General features: G+C 45.8%; 1 protein-coding gene across 1 annotated transcript in view; it reads left to right on the forward strand.

Moving 5' to 3' along the window:
- Adcy2 (adenylate cyclase 2) overlaps positions 1-23,239 on the forward strand; it is a 297,559-nt gene that overhangs the window by 223,749 nt on the left and 50,571 nt on the right. The window contains exons 7-14 of the mRNA XM_048368415.1: positions 553-680; positions 4,366-4,524; positions 5,386-5,518; positions 6,819-6,995; positions 8,848-8,891; positions 10,281-10,361; positions 15,694-15,763; positions 17,106-17,203. Of these exons, the coding sequence (XP_048224372.1) occupies positions 553-680; positions 4,366-4,524; positions 5,386-5,518; positions 6,819-6,995; positions 8,848-8,891; positions 10,281-10,361; positions 15,694-15,763; positions 17,106-17,203 (890 nt within the window). The remainder of the gene's footprint in view (positions 1-552; positions 681-4,365; positions 4,525-5,385; positions 5,519-6,818; positions 6,996-8,847; positions 8,892-10,280; positions 10,362-15,693; positions 15,764-17,105; positions 17,204-23,239) is intronic.

The following is a 23,239-nucleotide window of genomic DNA, read 5'->3' on the forward strand; positions in this document are numbered from 1 at the left end:
AGGTGAAGATGTTCATCAGATGCTGCATGTCGGTCGTAACAATCTGGTTCAGGCTTCACACCAATGAAGAAAGCCTGAGTTTAGTAGAGAATCATGTCAGATGGCTATAGTTCAGATGGAGTGCTAGCCTTCTATTCTGGTCTGAACAGTTCAGCTCTGCACAGAATATTGCATTTCCCCTTCTCCTTGGGAAATAGTCTCACTAAAGAATAGGATCCTGTCCTCATCCTCCTCTGCTTATTCTGAGAGAAAATCCTTCCAGAGCTCTCTTTCTCTCCTCTCTTCTACTCCACATCAACCCTTTCCCCTTATTCTTGCTGTTGTGAAGATGCTGTGGGTGGGGGTGGCTGGTTCTTCCAGGATCCTAAAGGGAGCAGGGGGGGAGGGGGGAGAGGGAGGGGGAGGGGGAGTCCTCATTTCCCTCTCCCCACAGGCCTCACAACCCCCCCCCCCCCCGCCCCAGGCAGGGTTAGTGTTGGTGGTGTTGGGTAAATCTGAGTCATTCTGCAAGTGCCTCATGCAAATGAGATTCTGTGATGCTTTTTCTTTCAGGAGAATGAATGCATGAGAATTAAAATTTTAGGAGACTGCTATTACTGCGTTTCTGGACTCCCCATATCACTCCCTAACCATGCCAAGAACTGCGTGAAAATGGGGTTGGATATGTGTGAAGCCATAAAGTAAGTGCACTGTTTCAATGTCAGCCTCTTCAAGTGACTCCCTCCACTTTCCTGTCTGCCGGCACTGAGTGCAGGGTGGCTTGTTACATGGAAGTGTGCAGAGACCATTGAGGGGCAAGCGAGGGGCTCGTGCAACCTTCCCACTTGTGCACATGTGCAGCGTCAGCACTGTGAGCCTTAGCTTGCAAGGAAACAGAGTTAGAAATCTATCCATGTGCTTGTTTCGGAGGTGGGGTTTCGTTTTTGTTTTTTATCTTTTGAGTGAACCTCGTTTTTGACCTTAAGGAGCACCCACACTCAGAGCCTCTCTCAGCAGACGATAGAAGAGGAAACCTACTTTTTACTACCAGACTGCAGTTAAAACAGCTCTTGAAGCCAGGGCTGTTCATCCCAAAGCGTTCCATTTGCGAATATACGTTCATCATGCAAGTTTTCTGCATCGCGCCTCTAGTCTTTGACTCCAGAGGACACTTGCTGGTGTAGCACCCACCACCTTATCGCAGGCACGGGGCGCTGTAATTCCTGAACTCCGCAGCATGAGGCGGGAAGGTCTCCAGTTCAAGGCCACCCTAGGGTGCATAATGGAGGAACAACCAGACGCGGCTGTTCTCCCCTTCTCAGAAGAGAAAAGAGAAAGAATAATGTTGTCAGGACTGCTGATGGGGATGGGTAAATACAAAGGAAACGGTGATATGTGTGGCCCGTGCCATCATGCACCTTTCCTTAGTAAAGCTCTCTAGAGAGGCCAGAAGAGTCTTATCAATAGCAAATTTTTTTCTCATTTATTGCCACAGTGATGTACAGAGAGGTTACGGTTTCATACGTGAGGCCTTGGGTACATTTCTTGTACTTCAGTAGTAATTTTTTTTTTTTTTGTCTGCGGATTGTGTAAACCAAGACTTTCCACTTGCTGAGCTGCTTGGTTCTCTGTGTAAGTAACTGATTCTTCCCTGCCGGCCTCCCGTGGCGTTTGGTTTGGTTTTGTCTCTTGTTTTACCTAGAAAGGGTGGAGAGATGTACTTACTGCTATGGTTTCTTCTCTTAAGGTTAATTGCACGTAGGGCAGAGTCAGAAAGCAACAAGCCCCATGTTTGATCACTGCATACGTTGGGCATGTTCCAGAAAGTGACGCCAGGGTTCACAGGTAGCTCTGTCAGGACTTCCCGGCAGAGAGCGGTAGCCGTCCAGCGTGGCCCCCAGAGGAAGTGCCGAGACCTGGCTCTTCCCAGGGCTTCTGATTAGCAGCCCGTCACATCAGGTGCTGTTGGCAGCTGGGGGGTGGCAGGAGGAGAAGGAGAAGAAGGAGCCACAGTGGACTCAGTTTCCCTGTGAGACGTGTATTACATGAAGAAAGCCACGGTCTACTTGCTTCTTCCTAGAAATTATATGCCTTTTCTCATGCATGAAAATTATTTTTGGTTTTCTCACAAAAGTCAGGGACTTTGGGGGGGGGGCGAGATGAACTCATTTGTGCAACTACCTATAAATGACTTAAATATAACAAAATAAAAAGAAAGCAAATCTAGTCCCGAGGACTCACAGGCCCCTCAAACTGAACCCCTTCCCCTGGAGGCCGTGGGCTCTCAGTTTCAAGCTTCTGGTGGAAGGCATTCTATCAGCGGGAATTACTTTGGAAACTTTCAAATGGATGTGCTACAGGATTTAATGGAAAAAAAATTGCACATGCATAACATATTCTAAGTCCCTCTCTTGTACAGAAACTTGTTTTTGTTTTTTGCTTTTGAAGTAAATACTTTCCAATTCCATTAAATTTAAATGAGTCCAACGTGTAAAAGAGCTTTTAGGGGAGAAAAAAGAATCTTTCCACTGCATTCGTGATCACGGGCACGGGTTCCGCAGAAATCTTTCATTACGCTGTCTTGTGTGGTGAAATCTATGAATCATAAATGTCAGCCTTTGGGCAAATGGTTGTACAAATCGTTTCTTGACATTAATACATTTAGTGCTGTGCGTTGTCTCTCCTTCTACTCCCGAGTCTTTTCCTCACCCCAGGCAGAAACTTGTGCCCATTACTCCTTCACTCCCTTCCCCTCCATGCCTGCCATCTCTACTTTACTTATTGTCCTTAAGTAGGTAGCCGTGGTAGATATTTCCTATCAACAGAATCACAAACTGTCCATTCCTAGCCGCCCTCCTTCGCCTGGGTCTTTTGATCCTGTGAGCGCGTGTGCACCCTGTTTACGGGAGGATAACGCTCCGTTACACGTGGCTGACTTCACCCACCCCACCTTTGTCGAGTCAGCCGTGTCTCCTTCGTCCAGATTCTCAGCCGTGTCAGCAGATTTTCGGAAACCCTTCCAGCCCTTGCCTGTCCCCGCACTCGGCCTCCAGACGGCAGAGATAGAACGTCTCTGCCTCACTCACCCCCCCGCCCGACACTGACTAGAGACTCCACATTCTCCCTCTCACGTCCACGGCACACGATACCCGGCAGCTAGTCGTGTTCAGCCCCCTTTTTCCCATCATCAAACCACTTACTTTTTCCTGATACATAAAAACCATTCATTTGTTCTTTTTGTTAAAAGTAAAAACATGGCCATGACACTGTAGGTCAGGATATAAGCGGATACCCTCGGTGGAACACCATAGCAGCTTTCCTGAAAGTTCGACAGGTAGGCTGGGCTTGTCCTGAGGATTGATAAAGTCATATAAAAGAGAAAAAAAAAAAAAAGATTGTTTTGTCATATCCGCATTGACAGACAGCCGACTCAGCACGCCCCGGAGCTTTCTCTCTGCGATGAGCAGAGCGGCTAAGGTGTCTCAGAGCAAAGTGAAGACGAGAATTAAAGTAGGAGAACTTAAACTCTTCAAGTTAGTAAGAAGACACCTCTCTCCGAAAGCCATTTTTTTCTAAAATTATTGTGGCATGCCCAAAGGCTCTCTAGTACTGCATCACGTAAGCGTGATGGACCAACTGCTGTCACCTTTCCGTGTCAGTGGCCCACGGAGCCGTGAGCCACACCGAGGTTCTGTCCAGCCCAGGGGCTCCTCTTCAGCCTCCCCACCCCGCCCCACGCGTCCTTAGCAGTAATACATTCAACAAAACATGCACTAGCGAGTACTTTCACGTCCCATCCCTGAGCGTCTACACTTGTGTCTGTCAGTGTAGAGAGCTCACCGTCCCCCCTCCCTTGTTTCTTTTTGGTAGTCCTGGGATTTGAACTCAGGACCTTGTGCTTGCTAAGCAAGTGTTCTGTTATTGCTTCCAGTTGGAATCCCGTGCTTTCTGCCCAGGCTGGCCTCAGTCCCCTGACAGCCTGCCCTTTGCGATTAGGTCTCGCTTGCTTCTTTTTGGGTCAGACCTGGCCTCCAGATGCCATCCTCTTAGCTCCGCCTCCCAGGTGGTTGAGGTTACAGGCGTGAGGCACGGTGGCTGGCTTTCCAAAGAATTTTTTTTTTACAACAAGTTCTAATTCATTTCCGCCATGTATCCTGCGCGAGTAACGCTCTCCCGAAAAGCGTTTTCCTCTTTTTACTAAAGAGTGGGCGCCATGGCCAAGCTCTGCCCTCGTCAGGATTGATAAAGCGCTCCTTCCTCCGGCTCCAGCCTTGATTGAGCGCTCAGCTGGGCTGCGGCCGGCAGACCCGGTGCCCTGGGGCGCGGAGCTGGGGGGGGGGGGGCGCCCGGACCGCACGGGGCCCGACACCGCCTCCCTCTCCCCAGGAAGGTGCGCGACGCCACGGGGGTGGACATCAACATGCGCGTGGGAGTGCACTCCGGGAACGTGCTGTGCGGCGTGATCGGCCTGCAGAAGTGGCAGTACGACGTGTGGTCGCACGACGTCACCCTGGCCAACCACATGGAGGCCGGCGGGGTCCCCGGGTAAGGCCGCGCTGCCCCTCGGCCTCCCCCAGCCAGGCGCAGGCGGGAGCCGCTGCTCGGCCCACAGACAGCCAGCCCGTCAGTCCCCGATCCGTGGCACCCGTGTCCAGAACGCGTGTGTAATGATCAGAATAACACGAGCTCTGACACACACGCTCGCTAAGCAGCAGAGTGATTGCCTCTCACGTATGAAAGTCCAGGTTTGGTTACCCCCCCCCCAAAAAAAAAACCCCAAAACTACCCCCCCTCCAAATCCCACAAACTCTCAAGTCCTGATCCCACTGCATGTAGAAGCCTTGTTGGACTGTGGATAGGAGAGGCGAAATCACAAACCTCTACTCATTTGCAAATTTGTAAGTCGAGACCTGGGTTCATGATCTTCATTGCAATTTAAACACAGCCTCTGTCTTGCAATGGTGACCTCTAAGCATTAGGACTAGCAACGGTACATCCTTCTCCAGTTAGAGGTCAGACGTAAATGAACAAGAACAGTAATTTGGAGATGCATGAGGGCAAGACCGAGGAAGAAAACCCACACTTTTGTACAGTGCAGCACTTTCTCAAAAACACATTTGATGAGCATGTTGAAAGATTCCCTTGCTTCCTCGGCTGCCATTCACTGCGCCCTTCCGGGAGATGTCCGGGAGTGCAGAGAGGATCCAATATTAGAATCTTAAGGCCTCTTGGGGTCACACTCCAAAATGGAGGCCTAGGGAATGGGAACTTGTAAATAAAGTACTATACAGTTCCTCTTTCCAAGAACACTTCCACTGAGCTCCCTCCCTGTGGTCGAGGGACTGTTGCTCACCATTTGATATTGCGATCTGATTGTGACCATCTGCTTTTGAAATGGAATTGCAGACGTGTCCATATTTCTTCCGTCACCTTGGAGCACTTGAACGGAGCTTATAAAGTGGAGGAGGGAGATGGTGACATCAGAGACCCATATTTAAAACAGCACCTGGTGAAAACCTACTTCGTCATCAACCCCAAGGTCAGTATCATTGAACAGAGCCTATGATTGGCCAGTTATCGCCGTGAATGGAAGGGAGAACGAGGGACCCGTGACTCCTAGGGAAAAGCGCTGTTGGCCAAGAGTCAGTGTCGTTCTTTGCTAGTCTTTGCCTCTAAGGTGACTGTCAATATGTTTAGTGGCCTAGTTGTGAAGATGTGGTGTTGTCACGAATTCACATACTGGCTATAGGAATAGTTGACGTGCCTGAGCTGTCTGTGGTCAGGGTGCTGATGCCAGTTGTAGCCTGCGTTGTTGTGTGTCAGTCAGTGATGATCGATGTATACATGGGCTGTGTTCTCAAGAGTACACAGCCTTGGTGCCTGTGAGTAGGGAAATGAAACAAGATTGTGCCCGGATCTTCAAAGCGAAGATCTAATGGAACGGAAATTGTGTGAACATTCAAAGAAAAATGGTTTGAAGGTTATTAAAAGAATCACACATACACACCTGTGGGGATGTGCATGTTCACACGAACATGTTTTCGTTGAATACCATGAAAACCAGCCCAGCAAGAAGAAGCTGTTTCTTCCTGTGCTCACACTGTGTGTTCAGCCAGACCCCCGTGTCAGCTGTCATTTGTGTAACTTCTCATCTATTCCCACCAAATAAGAGAGTTACACATTAACACTCAGAAGTTCTGAGAAGTTATGTTAAAGCCCTCGCCTTAGACGGCTGGTGAAGAGTAACAACTCCTAGCAAGAAAGACTTCTGGGCAATGGAAGTTAGTGTCACAACATAAAGATCAAGTTCGTGGTGTTTCATCATGGTGCTCTTCTTGACATTCAAGTGTCTCCTGTGGAGAAAACTTTCCGAGTCTCTCACGACTGCCCCTGGGGTGGTTGTGTATAAGAAGCAGGAAATGGGGCATGGGAGAGAACATTAGGGTGTGGAGAAGAACACTAAAGCTTCTCTGCCTGAGATCACGCACGCCTCTAAACCCTGCCATCACTCCCCCCAAACACAACCATCCACACGGTCCTACAAGAGAGGAGCACACGCTGATGAAGCGCCTATAGCAATGTCTGTTTGTCTGTCTACTGTATTTTCCTACATTTCACCTGCTGGTAAGTTTGACTGTGGGGGAAAGCAGTGGCTGGCTTGTTGCTCACTACCGTGAAGGAATGAGGGCAGAGCTGTGAATAGAGTAGGTAGACACTGGAGGGACTGACTTGGTCCTTGCATGCTGAAACACGGAGGAGGAAGAGGGAGGAGGAGGAGCAGGACAAAGAGGAAGACAGGCATGGTGCACCAGGTGTGACCCTGTGTTTCCAATCCCAAGGGTGAGCGACGGAGTCCTCAGCACCTCTTCAGGCCTCGCCACACCCTGGACGGAGCCAAGATGAGGGCCTCGGTGCGCATGACCAGGTACTTGGAGTCCTGGGGAGCGGCCAAGCCCTTCGCCCACCTGCACCACAGAGACAGCATGACCACGGAAAACGGGAAGATCAGCACCACGGTACGCCTGCCCCGGCGCACCCCCACCGACGCCGGCCCCCAGGCAAAAGGCCGGGGCGGTCCTGCAGAATAAGTCTTGTCTGTCACAGAGGTGACCTGCCGTTCCCCTGGCTCGGGGCTCTCGTGAAGAGGGATGGGGACATCCATTGCACGTTAGGTGTATTACCCAACGGTGTAGTTTAAAACTGATCGTAACACCCATCTATAAGGGGAGTGATTTCCTTGGCCGGGCTCTTTCTTCCTGTTCTGCAGTAGACAGCCTTAAACATCTTCATGATGTTCCGTCTTGCGGTGGACACTGCCTGAACAAAGCCTAGTGGTTGTGCTGTAACTGTGGCAATGTACACTTCAGCGTTCATGTCACTCCTGCTCCCAGACTGGAGAAAAGTCCCCGAGTTCCTTACCACAGGGAGTGTGCTAAGATGTCAGCATGGGAGATGGAAAATAGAAAGACCCGTGGGAGCAAAGCGGAAGTAAACACAGAGAATACTTGTTTCCTTGTGGCATTGGCTCTATTAGGGATGTAGTCGAGATTCAAAAGAAAAAACAAATAGCAAGAAAATCTAAGGGTGAACGATTCTCCCTGGCTTCAGAGAAGAAGCCTGATGGGTGAACGTTCCCACGGTTCCTGTGCTGTGTACCCCAATGTCAGCCAAGGACGCCCTGTAGGTCGGGGCTCCGCATTGCTGTTCTGGCTCTACTGGAGCAGTTCTTCCGACTTCCCTTGATCGCTCCTCAACTAAGCAGTAGATGTGCTGCGGTGGAGGCCATGTCCTCCCTCAGCCAATGGGGGGCTGAGGACAAGCACTGGAGTTTGCATCCTAGTAGGCAGAGGGAGGCTGTCGGAGTGAAATGAATCAGTGATTGGGATTGTTCCAGGAGTTCCTCACAGTCGTGGAGAAGATAAACTAGAGGCAGTTACTGAGCATGAATGGAGCGGCTGCTCTGGGTGGGGAGCTAGGGGAAGACTCGGGGAACGAGAGGGGTAAATCGAGAGCAGCGGGCAGGGCAAAGAGGCCAAGGTCAGGGACACCAAGATGGAAGTGAAGGTGCTGTCCAGCGTGGACAGAGGAGGCCGGCGCCTGAGGAGAGTCGGAGGTGGAGAGATTCCGTTGCGCTCTCAGGACCGTGGGAGCCCACGGGGGTTTTAAACAAGCGATGAGGAACATGGCAGACGTATGTGAGAACACCGGGGTCTAGAGAGAATGCCCTCTTACGCTGGCATGACCGTGGGGACCCCCAGGTGGCATCACGAGGGAGGACGTCAGGTTAGTTAAGAACGCATCCTGAGACGCTAGTCCAGAGTGGCCCGTGAGAGTAGTTATAGCATCCGCGTGAAAATACTGACTTGGATCATTCTGCCTCCATCCAGTGCTTTTGAGTCCTCATGGCTAGACACTCAGGCACTAGTCAAGATTTATTACCCATCCGCAACTGGCGGGTTGTTTGGCTCTTCAGGAAATAAAAACCATTTGTAATTTGTCACCGGTGGCTATCCATGTTATTTCTCAAATTTACCTGTGGGAAAACAGTCTTATTTTTCCCCCCTGTGAAGATGGCGTTTTGACGATCCTATGTGCCGTGAGTCTCCTGTGATGGTTGCCCTGTGATCTGACCCCCCCGGTGGGGGGGGGTGGGGCAGAGGATTGGTTTCCGCCTGACATTCTACCTATAAGTGGGCTTTTTCAATCATGATTCACATCCATGTTTAGGAGCTTTTCTTGGCGTGGTAATTAAGTGTTACCTAAACGACAATCGGCATGCTAAGAGAACAATGTTCTAGCCATTATCATTGCAGCATTCTCCTTGGGGGAATTTTTATCTGCTAATAAAACTTTTTTTTTTTAATACAGGATGTACCGATGGGCCAGCACAATTTTCAAAATCGCACTTTAAGGTATGGCATATTTTTAAGTATATAGATTTTAAAGGCTCTGTGCTTGTTATTTATGTCTAGAATAATTGTCATCAATTATAGTCATTCTCAAAAGTGCCTTCTGAAAGAACAGCGACTTGTCAACTGCCCTATTCAATTGTCTTAGACTCTTGTTATGGGAATGAAGAGAGAGAAAAGGGAAAGCCACTTGGAGTCACTTTGGCATGTTAAGCTGTTTTCTTGAAATGACTCTTCTTAAAATTTGAATTGCTATAAAAAATGAGTCGCTTTAAAGCAGTTTTGTGTTAAATTCTGAATCTACATCTAGTCTAGCTTCTCTCTGGTGAAATTAGAGCTGACCACTCTTGAGGAAAATATGTTGCGTGTGCGTACACTGTAAACACACATGTCCACAGGACATTCTTGAGAATGTGTCCGGATCCTTATTTGCTATACCGGGCTTTAATGTGTATGTTGTGCCAAATTCAAAAGTCTAGCGTTGAGATGAAATATTTATAGTCCTTACGCTATAAAGAAAAGCAAGTTCCTGGTGTGTTGTTGTTGTGGTTGTTTTTTGTTAGTTTAATTTGCTGGTTGTGAGGCTTCAACCCAGGGCCTTGACCTTGGTGATGCCCTTGAACTTCTTTTGCTCAAGGGATTGAACGCGGAACCTGATGCTTGCCACTTGAGCTATGCTTCCAGCCCCTTTGGGCATGGGTTGTTCTCAAGATAGGGTGTTGCCTTTGCCAGGGCAGCCTGCTCTGGGATCCTCCAACTGGCGCCCCCCCACCCCCCGCATTGCTGAGGGTGACAGGTGCACACCAGGGCCCCCGTCACTGACCACATAGAGTTCCAGAAACAGTTGATCCCTCGCTGCCCTGGAACCACGCTCTCCCAATTCCCACCCCCAAAGAGCACTGACTGAGCCTGACGCGGAGGTAAGCTCTGACATGCTTAAAACGGCACTGCACGGTGTCCAAATCCTTTGGAGCTAGCCAATGGAAACACGAAACAAGAAATGGCTTGTCAGCTAACCCAGTGCTTCCCTGGGAAGTTCCAGAACTAGCGTCTTCTATCGTAGAACAGGTAATGAAAGCAGCAAGTAAAGGCCCAGGGTGTCTCTTAGGGAGAGGAAATCCTTTATCTCAGTCACCAAGTCCACATCTTTCCATACTGATTTGCAAAGCCTGTGAATTTCACTCATGCACAACATGCCAGCGTCCTCACTGGACCATCCCCCCCCCCCCCCCCCCCGTCAGTTCCCTCCACCCAGACTGTGTTGAGGGATTCTGTTCATTTTTCCTATTTACTAATAGACACTAAACAGAGGTTTTGGCAGAAAAGAGAATTTGGCTTCCTGTTTACCTCACTGCTGATCTTCCTACCTATAATATTTCTTTTGCCTTCTAGAACCAAGTCCCAGAAGAAACGATTTGAAGAAGAGTTAAATGAAAGGATGATTCAAGCCATTGATGGGATCAATGCACAGAAGTGGGTACTTGGGTTTTTTTTATTTTAAATTATCTTATTTTAAAGCTGACTATTTAAAACTAATACCATATTTTCCAAAAGTGTTTCACAGCCAACTGCAATTTTTACCATGACAAAGTGAAGACTTGGGGAACAATTCATTATTGTCCTTTAATTATCAGTATTTCTTCTCTTAAAAAAATAAAATAAAAAGAAGCGCTTCTGAGAAAATTTCCACCAAGTCAGTTGTTACTAATAAAGAACAAGAGAAGTATACTCTCAAGTGCAGAGAAAATTACAGCCTAAAGTATTAACCAAGAAATCTATTTAAATGACTAGGATGGATTCCTTTATGAGGAAATCTTCAAGTTGAGCTGTTTGGCGTTCTGGGACACTATCCGTTCAAAAGGCATTGATTACCCAGGAAGTCAGAAAACCACGTGCAATGCCCCAAGTTCAGGACAAGTACTGGGTGTGAACTCACAGTGTGTAAAAGAGGCACGCTTGTTCTCGCGGAGAAAACACATTATTCATCCTATGAAACGAAGAATTACTGCTAAAAATTTTATTTTAGGGATTTTAAAAAATTAATTCATTTATTTATTGTTAAAGTGATGTACAGAGGGATTACAGTTTCATGTGTAAGGCAGTACAACTGCTAAAAATTTTTATAGTCTAAAAGATGTAGGCACAAAAACCAATTTGTTATTTATTTTGAGGTCAGTACTGGGTTTGAACTCAGGACTTCATGCTTGCTAAGCAGTGGCTATAGACTCTGGCATGCAGCCCTTTTTGCTTAGCTATATTTTCTTCCAGACAAGCTTCTGCAGACTTGTCTGACTTATACCAGACTGTGATCTACCTACTTATGCCGTTCTTGTAGCTGGGACTGCTGGCATAAGCCATCGCACCCAGATTCATTGTTGAGATAGTATCTCCCTGCCTTTTTGCCACAGCCGGTCTTGAACCACAATACTCTTGATCTCTGACTGCTGAATATTTGGGATTACAGATAGGAGCCACTATTCCCATTGGAGTATCAAGGAATCGTTTAAATGAGATAATAGTTTCCACCTCCTGGAAAGAATAGTTGCTTCCATCAAACTGTGCACTCTCCTTCGTCCCTGTGTCTTCGATAAACTCACCTGGTCGTAGAGAAGCTCACCTGTCTCTGAGGAACTCAGAGTGCAGAAGGCAGATGATTCAGTAGGAAGTGTGGCACACGTTAGAGTCTCAGTTGATGTCGGATTACCTTGCAGTGAGCACTGGGAAGTGGCCATCAATCCCTTCACAGAAAAGTTCCCGTACAAACAGAAACCTACATGACGTTTTTAACTTGGAAATCAGCCTTGGAAAAGCATCAGTTATTTTCATGGAGAATTCTCACCCTCAGCTCTGACACGGGTTTTCAAAACACACTTCTCTCGTCGATCGTCCCACCAAGTGTTTAGAATATTAACACGGCTTATGAGAAAACAATTCCGATGTGTGTGTGGTTAGCACGTGTGTGTCCCTGTGTGCCCCTTGCTACGTGTCCGTGCAATGAAGCATCGTGCTCTGGCTGGAGCGGCGACTGGGATGTGCTGAATGTGGACTTGTCGTCTGCCTAGCGCGCTAGGCGCTTTCCCAACACACCTTCCACGACCCCCATGGCGCCCCAGGCTCAGCAGCGGTGCCGGGCGGGCACAGATCGTGAAAACTCTCCTGCCGCCGCCCCATCTGAACGCTCACCGCAGCAAGAAGCAGAGGATGGCCCGTCCCGCGCCAGAAGCCAAAGCCTAGGACAGAGTCCGGCCCCACACAGCAGGGCCTAGCCATTCCACCAGCCACCCCCCCAGGAAGAGCGACCCATGCTCGGTGACCCACCAGCCTAACGCCAGAGAAGCGGTCTCGTTCGTTCCCTCATAGTGTTTAGCTGTCGGTCGTCATCGTGAGACTGAATTCCGACTAAACATAGACGAAGGCAAAGCCTTCTTTAACTGCCTCTGCCTTCGCCCTTAGCCTGTTCCTGCTGAAGGGCGGCTGTTGCCGTCATGTTCTGGTTGCCTTTGACGTCCGTTGGGCTTATATTGTTGACTATTGAAGTCCACCCGGGCCGTGTCATTCTAAGCGAGGCTTCTTGCAGGCGTAGCTGCTTTTTTTTCTGTGATTTTTTTTCCACAACATGTCTTCTGTACTCAAGAAAAGAAAGAACTGTTTTTGGTGGAGGCTCTTAGGCGTATTTTAATTAGCATCAAACGCATTCATTAACTACGCTTGTTTTTGATGTGATGTTTCTCTGATCTTTTAATTTCTACTTAAGGATTTGATTAGAGCTCTGTCCTTAATGTACCATTTAGTTGTTTTAGTGCCATTTAGTTGTCTTTTGCTATTGACAGAAAACAGTGGTTTCCATGCAGACTTGCTTATTCACTCATGTTATTCGTGTAACGAGTATTCACTCAGCACCAGACAAACCAGGGCACACCCCTTCCTCTCCTGGGGTTAGGTACATGGTGGAGGGGGCAAAAGCGCTCCTGACCCAGCTGATGAGAATGCTCTTCTATGAGTCAGGCCCCGCCCGCCCCCCATTCACTCTCGTCCACTCTCTTAGAGGTTCCTTCCTGAGCACAGCCACGCTGGAGTTGGCTCTTCAGGGTCTAAACTCAGGAGGGGCAGCAACAGGAAAGCCATGTCCTCGCTGTTCCCATGGAGAAATTTCACATTCTTATATCCCAAAAGGAGCCTCAGTGAGGACCGGGTGCACCCCGCCTTTCCCTCCAGCTAGAAGCCTATGAAGAATTGCGTTTATTTGGTTTTGGCTTAGCAAAAAGAAAAAAAAAATATCGTAATCTAAATCAATGAAGATTCACTTACAGTATAGACTAGGGATGGAGTTTAATAGCTCCATGACATAGACCATCTTAGATCAGTGAAAATATCAGATGTCCCTAAATAACACACACACACACACACACACACACACACACACACACACACACACACATACTCTTCCTCTCCTCTCTCCTCTCCTTTCTTCTTCCGGTGCTAAGAATAATATTTGAACTTATCAAGCTACACAAATCTTTCCCATTCAAATAGCCAGATCATATTAAGTCTCTGGGTTCTTACAAGTCATTGGGGGGAAAGCAGACCCCCAAAGAGCATTCGCAAAGATGATTAGAACCCATTCTCCTAAGCCTAAGGACAAGAACTAGGCTCATCACTTCCTGCCTCCGACCCCACCGGATGTGCTGCGGAAGAGGGACGTGAGAGCCAGCTCTGACTGCATGGCTTCGGCCCTTCCATTGGACTTTGGCCGTTTCCCCTGTGTGCCTGACTGGCGGGCACATGGGGCCCTAGGGACACTGACATTCAGGTCCTGACCCAGCCTCCCCCCCCCCCCGTACCCCATCCACTCCCAGGACAGGCACTGGAGAGGCAGAGCCCCCAGATAAATGAGAAGATCATTTTATTTCTGTTTTCTGACCTTCATTCCTATTTTGCTTCCAGGCTTATATTCTTGGGGACCATGTGTAAATTAGATTTTTCTTTCTCAATAAAAAAGAGCTGTTTATAGTAAGTTACCACAATACATTATTCATATTCTCATAAGTACAAAGTTTTAACAGTCAGTATGGTTAATACTTATCTCAGATTTTATTTTCTGGAACTTCTAATATTCATTCACCCAGGGTTCCTCCAACCAGTCTCATAAAAGTGAAGAATCAAATAGCTCTACAGCAGGCACATAATAAAAAAAATGCCAAATGTTTATTTCCCTGCTGTCTGAGATTCAGTCAGCTGTGTGTTTATGGAACTCATTTTTTGGGGGGAGGGAGTGTTTGTGTTTGTGCCAGTTCTGGGGCTTGAACTCAAGGCCTGGGTGCTGTTCCTGAGGTTTCTTTGTTCAGGCTCTTACTGCTCTACCACTTGAGCCATAGCTCCACGTCCAGCTTCTTGGGTGATTGTTGGAGAGAGGAAGCTCGCGTGTGTCCCTGCCTGGACTGGCTCTGAACTGAACTCAGGCCTCCGCCTCCCGAGTAGCTTGGCTCGCACACAGAAGCCACGGGCATTCAGCTGGAGCTCACTTTCCATTTCAGTCGCTGGAAGAGACCGTCCCCATGCCTCAGATAAACGTGCACGTCAGTAGTGTAGTCGTCTGGATCGCTCCAGCTGATTCCAGTGCTCCTGTGGGAGTGAATGTCAGCATGGGAGAGGGCTCCAAGGTGACCTAGAGCCCCCCCCCCCTCTGGCAGGCCGCCCTCCTGGGATGCCATGGAGGTGACCAAGACGCGGCAGGTAAAGAAAGCTACATCTGGAGATCTAATCGGAAACCCGGAGAGACTGAATTTGCTAATTAACCTCCAGTAGAACCAATTCACTCTTGGCTGCTCTTCTTACCTGAATCTTTTCACCCTAATACATCTCACGATTCAAATTTACGGAAATACGGTGTTGGAAGTACTCTATTAATAAATTCATGCGAGTCCGTGACTATTGAAATACATGCAAATACATTCTTGGAAATTTGTGTAAAACATAATTTTCTCCTTCATGTGTACTATAAATAGAAATAACTATCAAACACTCATCTAGATGGAGATGTAAATATACATAGATACATTTACATAGTATCTATAATCTATTAATATAATATGTAACATATGTTATATATTGTATATAATATACATACCAAGACAAAAACAGCATGCATATATGTCAGAGAGATCACAACTATTTTCAATTACAAAAGTTTTTATTTAAGCAAAACCAGGGAAATAGGAGTCTAATTTTGTCAGTGACTAATGACTCAGGTAAGTCAGTAATATTTGTTATTGACATTTCCAAATATTCTTATGCACGGATTTAGGTATTTGCTTCTAACGCCGCGCATATTTGAGCGTGACCGTTCTATAGCGCTCATCTCCAGCTGTCAGGTGTGTTTTATTTCGTTGTGACCTGTGTGCCCAGCCTCTGACGTCACACATCTGTTTCTGTTGGGCTTGTCATTTTGTGAGGCATTCAAAACGAAGACCTCAGAGAATCAAGTCATTGACAGAGTGGAATCCTCTTAATGACGTTGTCACCTTAACCACTTGATGTGAACAGTTTAAGTCTGTACCTGACGTGACCGTTGTTAATCTAAAAGTTCTGCAAAGGGCAGTGTGTGAGTGTGCGTGTCCTAGCGCTAGGCACTGGGAACAATCTCTGGGCTCCACCCCCGCTAAGTTGGCACTCTACACGCCAAAGAAACGATTTCACGTGGGATGATTTGTAATCAAGGGAGAAGAATGCAAGTCATTTTACAAAAAGTAGTTCCAGGTGCTTGGCTGGAGCTTTGGTTTGATGATTTCTGTCCTTTTTTTTTCAGGCAATGGCTCAAATCTGAAGACATTCAGAGAATCTCACTGCTTTTCTATAACAAAATCCTAGAAAAAGAAGTAAGTCATTTTTTTTTTGTCATCAAGCTCAATCCATTTTTTTCTGAAGTGGTCTTTTGAATTCCTTCATGAATTTAAAAAAAAAAAAAAGAAACATTTGGACTGCCTTGGGCTCCATCAGAACCCCTTCCGGCTTGTTCTGCTCTTCTTCCGTGCAGACCTTGCCTCAGCATGTTTCTTGCTAGCAAGTCTGGCTTTGAGTTCTTGGGTTCTTAACCTCCTGGTAGTAAATGCTTTCATGTCTACAATATGTGGCCAAAAGAAAGGAAAGGAACTTAGTTTTCTTCATGTGTGATCGTTCTTTGGGAAGGCGTTGTAAACAAAAACTTTTCCAACTGAACTTGCAGTGTCATCACACAAATTGCTTAGGTATTCTGGCAAAAAATAAAGTAAAAATAAACTTTCCATTCAATGCCCATCTGGAATGAGTTGAAAACCCAAACTCGTAAGTTTTATACATCTAAACACTTTAACCTTGTATCACTCCAAGAGCCATTTCAGGCACGATAAGAAGGAGATATTTCATTTTTACAGAGTCACAAAAATGAATTAAGTAGTAATTGTAGGGCAGTCTGTGGCTCTTTCAAGTCATCTTTACTTCATTCACCTTTTATGTTGGTGTAGAGAAGCAGTAAGATTCAGAAGCCATTTCCATCACCCAACCATGTGGTCATATAATTACTCACAGGCTTAGACGGAACCGAAGGACTTATGCTAATGAAAACATTCACGTCATCACTATGAGAATCTGCACATTGCTTTACGGAGATTGAATGAAAAGTATCAAAAGTCCTTCTAAGATCTAGCAGGGTTGAATTGTACAGATGCATGCCTGTCACAGTTCCACTCGTCACCCCAAGACTCACCAAGATAAATGATACAACAACATGCTAAAGGAGATGCACTGTACAGGCCTGGCATTTTCTCAATAGTATTCAAAAGTCAGATTATTATGCAAAACCTCATTCTCACCCCCCCCCCCCGCCAAATGACTGTATGCCACAGATTGACGAGGGAATCAGCGCCCTGGCCTGCTTGGTCTCCTCCATTCCTTCACCCACTCAGCTTTCTGGTCGGGTTCTTCTCTGCGTCCTGGAGCGATTTGGTTGCATATAAATAAATGAGTTTCTGAACATTTGCCCTCGCAAGTTGTGGGAGTGGAATTCACTCGCGGTTCATTTGGAGGAAGGTTTCTGGCCTGACATAAACAGTCCCGGCTCGTTGGTGCTGCCACCAGCAACTCGCAGTGAGATTCCCCTCAGGTACCACCGGGTAGCTGGGCAACTGAGCGTGATTCTTCTCTTACTGCGCCATCGTTCAGCTTTTTCTTTTCTCCCCTCAGTACCGGGCTACTGCACTGCCAGCATTCAAGTATTATGTGACCTGCGCCTGTCTCATCTTCTTCTGCATCTTTATTGTGCAGATCCTCGTACTGCCAAAGTAAGTGCTCGGGGCTTTCCCATGGAGTCGGCCTGCTGTGCCTTTCCTGGGTCTGGTTGTCCTGGAGGGTGTGCAACGATGCTAGTTTCCCAATGGGGGGGGCATCTATTGTGTCACCAAGGAGGAAGGGTAAATCTGAGATTTTGGACATTAGGTGTCCCCATGTGTCCTGCTTGGATTTTCAAAGTGGACATATTGATAAACATTATCGATATATATATATATATATATATCGATAATGTTTATATATATGTATATATATATATATATATAAATTTGTCTTCCTTACGTCGATCTTGGTATTACTGTATGCCCCATCTAGGAACTGTGGTCCAATATCCTTTATCCACAGCCAATACCATCACCAGGTGTTAGGCCTAACAAAGAAACAACCTTGCCATAAACTAAAAGGGGAAACCTGCTCTGGGCACACTGTGTCTGTCCACGCACTTGTTTTCACTGTCTGTGTCATGCTCCTTTTCCTTCTGTCTTTAATCCACCCTCTAGCTGCCATCTTGCTTATTACATGTCGGGGACTAGCCCATCTCTCCCAGGAGAAAACCGGGCACAGTGGGGAGAATTGAGCGCCCGGTCAGGGTCCCAGCACATTTGTCCTGGTGCCAGCCATTGGCAAACAGGATCCAGGCACTGTGATTCCCAGATGATCTTTTCTCTTGAACATGATTAGTGAGAGCCAGTGCAAATCAAGTCATGGACTTCACAGAGTGTGATTCTCGTTTTATAAAGAGAAGTTAAAACTTTCACCCTAACAGTAAGAGAGAAAAAAATAATTTCTAAGTACAGGCTTCTCTCTCTTATCAATATTGATTTTGTGGAAGCCAAAGAAAACATTTTCAACCCACTAATGTCTGTGGTCTAGCTAGAATGCAGACGACTGAACTTAAATTGGATTGAATTTTGTCTCAGGAAGAAGCTTAGCAAACTGGAGAGATGTTCTCTGTCTTTTCCCTTCTTTTACTTCAAAGCATTTGATTTCTGGCACCGAGCCCAGAATAAATAAACATATACAATGGCATTTATAGGAGCAACAGAAGGCCTGTCTGTACTATTCCTTAGCTTAACTGCTCCTTTTTTTTTTTTTTTGAGATGCTTCCATTAGTTTTCCTTCATTTCCCATGAATTTGTGTTAGGACACATGACCACAGGAGCCCTTTTGCTCAACCCACAATATCTTCAGTGAAATTCCCAAATGTTGACTTAACAAGTGTTCATCCAAACAGTATTAAGTTCCTTCTCAGTGCCAAGTCTTTATTGTGTGGTCCAAGAGAGAAAACGTCTTTCCTCATTTAGGATAAGAAATCCGAGGGTGTTGACGGAGGGGCATTGGTGCAATAACGAATGGCCCAGGGAGCCAGGACCTCAATTTGACTCTTAAGTAGATGAGTTCATTCCGTGTCTGCCATCTTCCCAAACGAGGGCCTCTGTATTTTCTGTGCCATGAGGAATGCAGGGTCCACCGCAGGGAGGAGCTGGGAGAAGGGAGACTATCTCCAAAGAGGACGGCGCTTCCAGAAACCAAGAGAACGATTGCCCTTCAGATTACTATTTCTTTTCAGAAGTATGTCTCCTCGAGCATTTCCTGTCTGGTGTTGGTTTTCTTGTCTCTCCCGCTATGCCCCTGGCTTGGGGGTCCCGCGGAAGTGCGTCCTCTCCAGCCTCATCGCCCTTCCTTTGCCTTCCTCTTGGGTCTCAAGGTGGTATGCTGCCTTTCCTTGGGGTGTATCACTTAGGTTTGAATAGATGTAGGCCAAGTATCCACTGAATGCTCTATGGGGTGATCATGCCTGCTCTGTAGCTTTAATAAAAAGGGAAGCTACCGTCAAAGACCAAAAAGTGACTCAGAATGAGAAGTCTCTGCGTGTTTTGGTCGTTTCTTTTATAGTGTCTGTCAAAGTGAAAGGTTGTGTTAATTCCGGCATGAGCGAGCTTGAGCTCTTCTCACAGAGAGCGTACTGTGGGTCTCTCAGGGAGCAGAGAGTGTCTGATATTCAGATCTTCTGGCTTTGTTGTCACTGTGAAGAGGAAGTTTACTTTATCAGCCAAATACTTTTTTCCCCTTCCCTATATGTTGGGTTCTTCCAGTAGCCTCAATATCTATGTCCTATCATCAGAGGGAGACCACTCGCCGGCAATCAATATTTCAGTCCCCTTTTCTCTTTTCAACTTTCACTTTTTAAAAACGGATTGGTCTGTCCCTTTGAAGTTGCCATTGAAAAGGGACAGCATCTGTTATTTCATCCTGGATTAACATGAAAATTCCTCTGCTCCTGGTTCCTACTGTCCTTGCTTGAGCACCAAGCAGCAGACCTGAGCAGAGATGACCAAGTCTCCCTTTGGGAGGAGTGAAGGAGAGAGGTGTGAGAATCACCCCACCAAAGAAAATTCCAGAGAAAGACACCAGGATTGACACGTTGGAATGGTGCTTGTGTTTAGGGTGTGGTGTGACTTTGCCTGGCTTGTCCACCAAATGTGTGTTCATCTCTGCTGAGGGCTCTTTTCGGCCCTGAAAGCAAAATCACAGACAATAAAAAGATCTCTTCTCAGATCAGCTTTGATCCATGGACAAAACAATGCAATGGACTGAAATGCCAATGGCTAACTGTTGTTAATTTTTCTTACCTAGTAGCAGGGAGGAGCCAAAATTGCTTTTCAGCAAGTGTGTAAATCAATGGTGCTTGTATGTTCAAAAGAAACAGCGTTGCAACTAGACTGTTAATTAAAATTGATTAAGTTGGACAAATATCTTGGTATGCTTAATGGGCCTGAACATGCTTTCGAAAGAACAAGCGAGAACAGTGGTAACCACTGAGTGGGAATCAACCAGCTGTTACTTTGCCTGCTGTTCGTTTGTAAACGCTGATCACTTCTATAACGAAGCACTGGAGAAGGTGCGGCTTGCAAACTGTAGAAATTTACTTCTGACTGTTCCAGAAGCCAGAAGGACGAGGTGAAGGTGCTGGCGTGGGGTGGGGTGAGCCTCTCAAGGAGAGTTTGCATTTCAGGCTTAACACTCTCCTGCATCCAAGATCATATCGTCTGTGTCACACACACACGCCCAGATCAAAGACAGAATTGAACAACTTCATAATCACAACTGTACTTATCTATTCCTTTTTCTATCATTTACTACATGAATAACAATGTAGGAAATTCGAGCACGGTGATTGGCTCTCTGATTACCGTTTGGTAGGACATAAAACCCACGTGCAAAATGTTTGATGAAGACATGATATGTGCTAGCCCCTCAGTACATTTGAGAAGGTTAAAATAAGGTAGACACACACACAAAAATAAAACCTTCCACCCTGATGTCTCACTACACCAACATTAAGACCTTTGAGCAATGCGTGTGAACTGAAAGAAATGAATGGCAGCAAGCAGTTCCTGTCCAGGTGGTGGGCGCTAGTGGAAAGGAAGAAGGACAGCAGAGAGGACGAAGGAGGCCAAAATGGATGAAAGACTTTATGGGCACGCGGGAAAGTGGGACGATGAAGCTTCTAGAGAGTGGTTTGGGAAGGGGTCCGCGGTGAGGGGTGGAAGAGGAGAGTAGGTTGGATATGAGTACGTCCAAGGAAAGCGCTCTCTCCGTAGGACCTGCTGACAGCAACCATAATGTAGGAAAATCAATAGAGTATTTTAAACATTCTCAGATAGCCAATGGTAACCTATAGGATTTTGAATGACCAGGGAGTCAAATGAGAAATTATAAGAGAAAAATATGAATGTTTGAATACCAAAAGAAAATATCTTAACCTATGTGGGATGTAACCAACGCAGTAGCACAAGGGGCGACTTGTAGCTTTAAATGCTTATATTGGAATAGAGAAAAGGGTTGACATCAACTGTTTCTAATGTAAGAAGCCAAAAGAAGCTGAGCAAATTAGAATCAAGTCAGAAGAAAGGAATGACTGCAAATGATGAAAGAAGAGGCCGGTAATTTAGGAAACAACCTAGAGAGTAAATCATGAAAGCCAAAACCTATGAATGGATAAAAAGATTCTATTCGTAGAACAAGGTGGACAGGTTGGAGCTATCACCAGAGTTGTGGCTCAGTGGTAAGAGTGCCTGCCTGCCAAGTACAACATCCAGAGTTCAAACCTAAGTATTACCAAAGAGCAAACAAAAATGTTGTAACTAAACCTGGGAACTGGTGGCTCATGCTAGCTACTCAGGAGGATGAGATCTGAAGATCAAGGTTCAAAGCCAACTCGGCAAGAAAGTCCGTGAAACTCTTCTCTCCAATCTACAACCAGAAAACCAGAAAATGGAGCTCAGGGACAGCGCCAAGGCCCCGAGTTCAAACCCCATGGCCACCAACAATAACCACAAAAGGCCTTGGAGATATAAACCAAAAGCCAAATCCATGTAATCTATAACTCTAGCTGCTATAGAAAGAAAAATATTGGAAACAAAGAAGAAGAATAGTTTTTCCAAAAAACCTTTTATGGGGTTGGGGAGAGCCACAGTACTATATATCTCTGACAATATAGAATTCAAGTAAAAAAAAATTCATGAGGAAGGAAGGTTATATAATGGTGCAGTCTACAAATCAATTTAACAGGCATAAAATGTGATTTACTTTAGCAGCTCCTTGAAATAAATCACAAATTATTAAAATGTTCTGGTACCTTGACGAACCCAAATTGTAGTTGGCAGAGTGAATGAATATACTCTTGCCATCAGCAAACCAAACTTGTCAGTCCCTTGAGTGTTTAACTCAGCAGTTTACCTCAAGAGATAGGTGCAGAGATTACCCTTTGTTTTTAGTATAAAATAAAATGTGTCATTTTCAAAAATCTATATGTTATAGGAAAAGCAGAGCACACCCAAGGAAAAAATTAAAATGTCAAAAGCAGAATAATAGAGGTTATAATCTCGGATCAAACCTAATGGAATTAAAAATGGCAAAGACCAACAACCCACACTAATCTCCTTTTGGAATTTTAAATCCAGATATCTGAATTATTCTTGAATCAAAATCAAATGGAAATTGGAATGATAAGCAAATGTGTGTGTGTGTGTGTGTGTGTGTGTGTGTGTGTGTGTGTGTGTGTCCCAGTACTGGAACTTGAACTCAAGGCCTCTTACCCTTGTTTACCATTTTACTCAAGGTTGGTGATCTACCACTTGTACCATACCTCCACTACTAGAAACGATAGGGTTTTAGAAAAGAATTACAATGAGTAGGTATAAATGAAAATCTGTGTGACTTGGGTAAAGCAGCAATTAATAGACTATTTATGTCCTTGAATCCATTCAGTCGAAAATACCAAAGACTATAATAAATAGCAGTGAAGAAAAGGGGCAAATATGTTTCAATAAAGAAGAAAGGAATTTCAGAAGTTTAGTTAGAAAATAGTAATATGAAAAGTGAACGATATATACTCTAACAATAAGCCTAAACTTTAAACTTTGAGATTTTGCAAAATGTGCAAATTCAATAGTTATCTAAGGAAAACAACAGAAAAATAACATTAAGCACAAGAATAAATTCTTTCATATAGAGGATTTCTAAAATTATAAGAGATTTTATAGAATATTTTACATTCTGGAACCTATTTATGACCATGTCAGCTTTCTAGGAACATCATCAAAATTGACTCAGATATAAAACTATTAAACTAGGTCGAATTATGACATATCGGCTCCTAGAAATGGAACTAGGTCAGGAATAAATTTACACAGACACAGATCCTGAGCACTGTTTCACGGAAGCATAATTTTAGTCCAGCATCTCAACTTTCTGGACCTCAGTTTCTCTGAAAGATGAGGCGATCATGGTAACGACTGCACAAAATTATTGTGACATTAAAGTGAACTATAGGGCTGGGGATATAGCCTAGCGGCAAGAGTGCCTGCCTCGGTTACACGAGGCCCTAGGTTCGATTCCCCAGCACCACATATAAAGAAAACGGCCAGAAGCGGCGCTGTGGCTCAAGTGGCAGAGTGCTAGCCTTGAGCGGGAAGAAGCCAGGGACAGTGCTCAGGCCCTGAGTCCAAGGCCCAGGACTGGCA

The sequence above is a fragment of the Perognathus longimembris genome, chromosome 19 (assembly GCF_023159225.1).
Source record: "Perognathus longimembris pacificus isolate PPM17 chromosome 19, ASM2315922v1, whole genome shotgun sequence".
NCBI lineage: Eukaryota > Metazoa > Chordata > Mammalia > Rodentia > Heteromyidae > Perognathus > Perognathus longimembris.